The 8830-nt window shown below is 40.8% G+C and overlaps 1 protein-coding gene across 4 annotated transcripts in view; it reads right to left on the minus strand.

Annotated features, from left to right (window-relative positions):
• Window positions 1-8580, minus strand: part of TASP1 (taspase 1) — a gene marked incomplete at its 5' end in the record, with an annotated part of 179767 nt that extends 171187 nt beyond the window's left edge. For all 4 annotated transcript variants that reach the window (XR_013975383.1, XM_080931146.1, XM_080931145.1 and 1 more), the window contains 2 exons: window positions 2837-2904; window positions 8436-8580. Coding sequence is in view for 3 of the 4 variants with exons in the window: in XM_080931146.1 (XP_080787272.1) it covers window positions 2837-2904; window positions 8436-8580 (213 nt within the window). The remainder of the gene's footprint in view (window positions 1-2836; window positions 2905-8435) is intronic.
• Window positions 8581-8830: the final 250 nt, after the last annotated feature.

Here is an 8830-nt window from a genome sequence, read left to right on the forward strand (position 1 = left end):
TATACCAGATAAAAGTCAGAAAAGTTCCTAGTCTCTTTATGAATGTTTGTGAAATACGTTTATAGATTTAAAAAGTCTTTTATTTTGATACTAGAAGAGCTTCAATTCAAAACTGTAACTTTAATCTCAGGTATGAGGCTAAGGCAGGAAGAACGCGTGAGTTCCAAATTCAGGTCCGGCCTAGGCTTCAAAATGAGGGGCAAGGGATGTACATTAATTTAAAAAGAATCCACAGGTGGGAATATTTGTTTTCAAAAATATTCTTGATTCTATAATGTCTTCTTATATCAGAATACTCCTTTTGTAATATATTCTACAGAGTATATGTCTGTAAAAAATACCTTTCTTGGGCCTAAACTTGGGGGGGAGAGAAATTGGCTTTTTGATAAATTATTAAAACTCTAACTTAATTAACAAAGACAAAGCCCAAAAACTAACAATGTATTTGTAATTGCACTGTGGTGTTGGTCTTTACTGTCCATTATGAGTGTTTGCTTACATGTCTGGATGGGTAACATATGGCTGGTGCCCTCAGAAGTCAGAGCGGATATCAGGTTCCCCCAGCACTGGAGTTACAGATAGTTCTGAGAGTCCACAAAGCTTCTGAAAACTGAACCAAGGCTCTCTCCAAAGGCAGCAAGTGCTCTTACCCACTGAACCATTACTCCAGCCCCAGCTTCAGATGCATAACTAAAATTTGAAGAAGGTGACTCACATTAGCTGTGGTGGCACATGCCTGTAATCCCAGAACCTGGAGGCAAGAGCAGGCAGATACCTGTGAACTCCAGGCCAGCCTAGTCTACATAGTGACAGTGAGTTCCAGGTCAGCCAGGGCTATGTAGAGAGATCCTGTCTCAGAGGAAAGGGAAAAAAGGTAATCCATGAGGCTGGAGAATCTCAGTGATTAAGATCACTTGTTGTCCTTGCTCTTGCAGAGGATTCAAGAAGCTCAGTCCCAGAACCTACATGGCAGCTCAAAACATTTGCAAATCCAATCCCTGGAACTCTAATCCCTTCTTCTGACTTCCCAGGGCAGCAAGTGTGTACGTGCTATATACACATAAATGCAGGTAGAATACTCATATACATAATGTAATAAACTTAATAAACATAAAAAAGAAAGTAACTCATTACGAAAATTGAAGATGATTATACATCAAAATAGATTAAATTTATACGACTAAAGCTGTAGAAAATAAAAATTTCTTTCCAGATAATGAAAAGGTTTCATACTTGAAAAACAAAAGAAATATTTATGGGTGTGTGTATATGTGTATGTGCTATATAAAATCCCTATAACAGAGCTGGAGAGATGGCTCAGTGGTTAGGAGCACTGACTGCTCTTCTAGAGGTCCTGAGTTCAAATCCCAGAGATGTGATGCCCTCTTCTGGTATGTCTGAAGACAACTACAGTATCTTTATATACTTATATACAATAAATACATAAATCTTTTTTTAAAAAGGTTGTTGCTGTGTCTAGTTTGCCTACAACTTCCCCATAGGACAGTGAGCGCAAGTATGGTAGCTTTTGTCCTCTTTCCCCACTTCTACACTATACTCAAATTAGCACCTTTCTAAGGATAAATAATTGGATTTTTACTTCGTAGATGATTGGTTTGAATATGAGATTCTTTTTCTAACACTTTTCTATGTAAGTTAGCATAAATTAATATTTTTATAATACTATTAGAATTTTTATGGAACATAATTTAAAACTTAAACTTCTGGAGTGTTACTTTAGCTGTAAGTTAAGATCTTTTTATCATGTGCCAATTCTGACAAGAAAAACAAAAAAAAAAAAAAACTTTCAGTGTATTGAATTTACTGCCGTGTTCAATAAACTCTATTTTAAAATTTTTAAAAAAAGGTTGTTGCTGTGCATTAACAGCTACCCCGTGCTGTTGCCATGACGACAGTTTAAAAAAATTCCTATAACAAAATAGTCTCAACTTATGGCAATCCATTAATAAGAAAAACCTCATATCTTTGATAAAATATCATTCTTATAAATGGCATTTAAATATAAATAAAAAGAAAATGCCCATATTTAAATAACATTCTGTATGTGTAAGAAGTGATGGAAAGTTTGCCAACAAGACTATATAATAATCTTGTAATAGGGATCAACATAAAAGGCAAATAACGTTTTTTTCTGAGTTCATTCCTGCCCCCAATTAAGTAGTCAACAATGTATCAAACCTCAGAAGTCAAGGATGCGAATGTGCCAGTGAGCAGAACAGCAGAACTCACTACACCAGAAGACAGGCATTTGCTACACTCATGCTGAGAAGCAGGAGAGGGGCCAAGATTATCTAAGAAAAGCTCACTTTCTTTCTTTTTCTTCCTTCCTTCCTTCCTTCCTTCCTTCCTTCCTTCCTTTCTTTCTCTCTTTAAATGACTTCCCATCATTGAACATTTATTCACAGGAAGGAAAAGGCAGATGAGTTCCAGACAAGGGCTTCAATGAATGAAGTAAAAGCCTGTTTCAAAAAACTCAAAAAGAAAAATAAAACTGACAACTATTTTTTTAAAGAAAGGAAGAAAGAAAAGACACAGACCTCATTAACAAGAACAGTTTTTCCCACCTTCCCATAGAGTTCAGTTGTTGTGGAAATGCTTAAAAGAACATCAAATGTTAAAAGGCTATATATGCCCATAACTACAAAAGCACAGATTTCAGAAGCAGAGGAAAAAGATAAACACCGTTCAATAAATAAAAACATAGATGAGAGAGTACTGAGGCCCAGCAGACCTCACTAGGAATGAAACTGAGGTTCCATTCATCTCAAGGACAGTTCGGTGGACACTCACAAGCGCACACTCACTCTGCTCATACCTTCTGACAAGCCCGTTTGCACACATGCTTATACTCCTTGGCTTTGGATTCAGAATGATAGCCTGCACCTACAGTAGGAAAACAAAAACCAAGTGTTAGTTACAACTGAACTCCCAGGGACCCCACAGAAGAGAAGAGCAGTCCACACAGATACACCCCAGTGTCCTAGCTGTATGGGATTCTAAAAGCTAACATTTGAGAGCATGTTTTTCTCCCTATTCATAAAACTGTTCAGTCAGAGCTTCTAATAAAGAGCTCCTGCCTCTGAAAGAGCCTTCACAGGGTCACTCCCCAGACCCTTTCAAGAACTCTACCAGGACCAGCAAGATGCCTGCAGCAAGCCAGAGAACTTAACCTAAGTTCTAGTTCAGAGACATAGGTCATAGGTGGTGAGAGAGATCCAACTGCCACCAGTTGTTCTCTGATCTTCCAAGTGTACTGAGCTTCACAAATGTCGTGTGGCATGGCCCCTCCAGCATCACTACCACACAAATTAAATAAATAACCAAATAAACAGCCAAATAAAGAAATAAATGTAACTTTTTAATTAAAAACAAAAAGCGGCTGCTAAACTTGGGAGCTCCTTTGGTATGGAGTTGATAAGGCAGGTGAGGCCAGGAACAAGGCACCTTCAAGTCCTCTCCAGTGATCTTTTAAAAGTCTCACCATTCAGGAAATAACTACTCAAAATGTAAAGTTCTCAGGAACTCATGCCTCCAGATACCCTGACATTGTCTTTTAAACAAACACCCAGAAAGTCACTTAACAGTTTGGCTCCAAATAAACTCGTTTCCTTTAGAAAGTTTATTCTTAGAACTAGAGAGATGGGTCAGTGGTTAAGAGAACTTGGCTGTACTTCCAGGGAAACCCAGTCCAGTTTCTGGAACCCACATCAGACAAGTTAATAAATAAATTTTAAATAATTATTTTTATTACTTTTAATGTCATGTATGTGTATCTGTTCATATGTGCACATTCATACAGGTGCCAAGAAAAACAGAAGAAAGAATCCCAATCCCTGCAGGTAGAATTTCAAGTGATTGAGCAACCTAACATTAATGGTGAGATTTGAACTTGGGTAAATGTACCCATTTTTATTTTATGTGCATGGATATTCTGCCTGCACTAATGTCTATCCACCACTTGTGTGCAGTGTCCATAGGGGCCAGAAAAGGGACTGGACCCCTTCCGACTGTAGTTAGGGCAGTTATCTACGATGTGGGTGCTGGGAATAGAACTCTGCTCCAGTGTTCTTAATGAGCCATCTCTCAAGCCCCTTATTATTACCTAAGGGGGCTCAGCTAAGGGGATGAGAGTAAAAGGAGGAAGGGGAGCAAGAGGAAGAGGAGAAACAAGAGCTTAAACTCTAGAAGACCAGGATTCTTACAAGTTTTCTGGTTGACTCCCCTCCCCCATAAGATGCCACAGAGGTCAAAGCTAAGGACCAATCTCCAAAGCTAAGGAGCTATGCCCAAGTCTCACAACTGTCCTGTGGGTCTAGCAGAATCAAAACATAACTTTCCTAAAGTCTGAGAAAAACCTGGCCCACAAGCAGTATTGCAGGGAGCTGGAACAACAAAAACAATGCTAGGCAACTGGAGTGCCTCAAGCCCAAAAAGTCATTCTGTTTCATGAGAGAAAGCCAAAAGTCTACATGGCCTCTGTCTTTCTCAAACTTGTCTTCCTAGTTCTCTAAAACCACAGTTCTCTAAAAACAGAGGAAAAATAAAAATCAAGTATTAAAAAAAAACAAAAAAAACCTTGTATAAAATTATTTTGACCTTAGTAGTCTTTCACCTTTCTGTTTTTAAATGAAAATAGTTACTAAAGACTGCTGTCTGCTGTACCAGGAAATGGTAAGAGCTGTACCCAGTTACCCATGAAGAACAGGCTGTGTAAAACTATGAGGAAATGTGTTTTTGCTTGGGCTTGGTTTTTGTTTTAAGAAAGCAAGAATTGGGACTATTAATCCAGGACTTATATAATTTATATAAATTTAAGAATTTCTTAGAAATAATTAATAGTGACTAAAGCCTTGATGATGTAACTTTAATAAATAAACGACTGGGTTCAGGCTCTTTGGTGAGGAAGACGCAGGAAGAAAGATGTGAATCCTAGGGAAAAGAGAAGGCACTCAAACTGACATCCACTACTGACTCCCAGTCACTCTTGCATCAGCACCACTTTCACTTCCCTTCACTCAAGACGCTCCCCAGGCTGAGGAGAGAGGCCCAAAGAGCCAGGAGAATGAATGGAAAGATGCATCTGCTGGGGTGGGAGTGGGGGTGGGAGAGACTATCTAGGAAGTCCCAGAGACCTGGGATAGGGGAAGCACCCAGAACTCAATGCAGAGGACCCTAGCTAAAATGCCCAACAGTGCGGAGATGGAACCTGAAGAGACCACATCCAATAGATAGACAGGATCCCCAGTGGAGGGATCAGAACACCAACCCACCTACAAAACGTTCAATCCAAAATTCCTCCTGTCTAAAAAAAATGCAAGGACAAAAATGGTAAAGAGACTGAAAAAATGGCCAACCAGTGACCATCCCAACTTGGAATCCACCCATAGGCAGGCACCATCCCTGACACTATTACTGCTGCTATGTTGTGCTTGCAGACAGGAGTGTAGAATGGCTGTCCTCTGAGAGCCTCTACCAGCAGCCAACTGAGACAGATGCAGATCTTCCCACAACACTGGAGGGAGGTCGAGGACCATATAGAAGAGTGCAGGAAAGGATTGAAGGAACTGAAGGGGATGGCAACCCTACAGGAAGATCAACAGTGTAAACTAGCCTGAACCCCTGGGAGCTCCCAGAGACTGAACCACAAACCAAAAAGCACACATGGGCTAGTCCAAGGCCACTGCCACATATACAGCAGAGGGCTGCCTTATCCAACCTCAGTAGAAGATGTAATTAATCCTGTAGAAACATGATGCCCCAGGCTGGAGGGACTTGGGAGCCACCCTCTCAAAGGCAAAGGAGGAGGGGAAGGGGGAAAACTCTGTGATGGGGGACCAGAAGGGGAGCAGCATTTGGGATGCAAATAAATATTTAATTAATAAAAACGAAAACAAAAAACAGAACCAGCTACACCACTCCTGGATATACGTATGCAAAGGACCTTATATGTATCCATAAGCTATGTATGCATCATATCTTATTACAGACATACTTAAATATCCATATTCACTGACACTCTATTCACAGGAAATGGAATCAACCTAGATACCCAACAACTGGCAAATGGATAATAAAATGTGGTACAATGGAATATTACCTAGGTGTAAAAAAAAAAAAAATGAAATCATGACATTTACAGGCAAATAAATGGAACTAGAAATATTAACTTGAAGGTCACCAGACCCCAAAAAGACAAACATGGTATGTTCTCTCTCATACATGGATCCTTGCTTCAAATCTTTTAGTCTGTGTGTTTAACCTGGGAAATACAGGGAAATGAGACGTCCGAGGTGGAATACTGAGTGCAGACAGTGGAGTAGTGTGGACGGGAAAACAAGGAGGCCTGAGAAGAGAGGATAAAGATGCAGAGTGCGTGCAGACACTGCACGGGAACCTATGGTCCTACAACTCAAATACTCATACCCTAAGAGACAGCAGGACACATGATATCAACAAGGGAACAGGTAGAACGAGGACCTAACGGTTGAAGAGGGGATGGGACTGCAGGGGAGGGTTAGCCAAAACTAAGAATGCGTGAAGAAGCCTCAGGAGACTCCAGTATTTTGTAAGCTAATTAAAATACATTTAATTTTTCTTTTAAAGAAGTTTGAATGACAGTACCCCACAAGTGAGCAGGCTGCTCCCAAAGACGGGTTATTAAACAAAACATCTGTATCATGCACAGGTTACCTCCCAGTGAGTTATTGGCCAGGTAGCGATTTGCTCCTGGCTGCCCACCATAACTAGTTGGTAATACCTAATTGCTGAAGACACCTCACACCTCAGTTCTGGGACATAAAAATTAATCTTGAACTCATCAGGAAACTACTTCCCTACCCATTCGCTTTCATGATGCTAAACCGTGCTAGAGAAAAGGAGACATCAGTAATGTCCTAGACCCTGGGTACAAACCTGAGGGCACTGTACCCACTGTCGCAGCTGTGGGAAGACTGCACATGATTATAACCACCTACTCTCTTGATTAGATCTGAGATCTGCTACACGGGAAAGCGTATAATTACAGTCAGAATCCATAACTAGTGGGGTATAAGCCCTACAAGAGAACCTATCTATGTTGCTTTACTAAGTGACCATTTTGTCAAAATGCTCTCTAATCATGTGTCCATAAATGGCTGATATTCTCAACCTGGGTCAGACAATCTTTTTTACTGAGGAGGGTAATGGTTACTGTAGACTCAAACAAATCAAACCTCCAAAGTGCTGAGAGTGACAAGAAAAACAGGCAGTCAGTATAAGTGCTCAGACACAAATGAGACATACTTATCAACTACCACTACCACCCCCCCACCCCCGCAAGGCTCAGAGAACATAAAAGCAAGAGCAAAAAGAATGTAAGGGCCTGAGGATGGGAAAGATGCTGGTGTGGCTAGCACACACACACTCATAGCACCTATGGCTACACGATCAGGATCAAACCATCTAAAGAGCATCCAGCATGGAGGTGAGGGACTCCTGATGGCTGGTGAAACACCAATCTGCTAAGGGGTACTTCCAGCCCCAGGAAATGACCCTACACCCTTGCATTCGTGAGCAACATTAATTGGAGTCAGTTACTTAAAAAAAAAAAGAAGACAAGAAGTTGGAAGATGTGTTGGTGGCACTGAGGAGAGTTAGAGGGAGGACTGCAGGAGGCAGAATCAAGTTTCCAGAGAATGTAGACACTTTTTCAAAGAATAAATGTTTAAAGATGAATGTTAACAAGAGAATCAAACAGGAGTCATGAGACTATCAGCGACGCTGCGCTAATGGATGAAGTCTTCCGAGATCTCAAGTCTGCTGTGTTCCATCTCTAGGGCCCCAGCCTTTCAGCAATATTTCCTCAGTCATGAGATATCATTGCCAAATAAGCTTACCATAAAAATTCTTCTGAGTATAAAGAAACTTGGGGCTCAGCATGGCCTCAACTGACCTTTAGATTCTGGTTAATGCTTGCTCAGTCCTATCTGACGAGGGAAAGACAGGCTCAGCATGCAGGACACTCCCATGCAATAGTACACAGCAAAAACGTAACTGCACTATTATGTTTGCACTGTTTGAGTTATGGTCTCTCTACTGCAAGTGACAGTGGTGTTCACTCTGTAGACCTAAGTCTGCTCAGTTCCGAGCTCCCACGCTCAGGTGAATGTATTAATTAATGGAAATTTAAAGATGACTTGGGTTTTAACATACTGATCTAGATGTGTGTGGTGTGTTATGCTAAGTAAAGGGAAATAAGGAAGACATCTGAAGAAGTCTTATTGTAAGACTTTCCTACTGGGGAGTAGACCGGGCCTTCACTCCACCATAGCTACCAGGCTCCTCTGACAGATAAAGTGCAGTCCTCGCTGTTCCTCAAAGACAAGGAAACCGTTATTCTCGTTATACTCCATTCCACCTCGCCTGCAAGGCCTTACCTGCATGTACCAGCACAAAGCCCCCTCGTTTCTCCTTACAGGGCGTCTGTGTTTCTAACTCCTTGACTGTTACTTTAACAGCAGATGCCTGAGATGATCTGGAAGGCAGTCCTTCTCCAGAACTCATCCCCTTCTCCATGATCATTCTCCAAGAGTATCATCTTCCCTCAGGAAAAGAGCATCCTTCCATGCAAAAGCAACTGTGCCAACGGAGTCACCCTAGAGAAAGATAGCAAGAGATTACCTCAACTTCTTCATACCAACATGCATATTACTTATAAAAAGAATGCACACATATTTCACAAAATAGATATTTAAGATTAATGAACTGGACAGTAACAACATGAAAAGTTAACAACTTAAATCTCTGCCTGAAGACATAGAATTAATTATCT

Source organism: Micromys minutus (genome assembly GCF_963924665.1).
Source record: "Micromys minutus genome assembly, chromosome: 17".
NCBI lineage: Eukaryota > Metazoa > Chordata > Mammalia > Rodentia > Muridae > Micromys > Micromys minutus.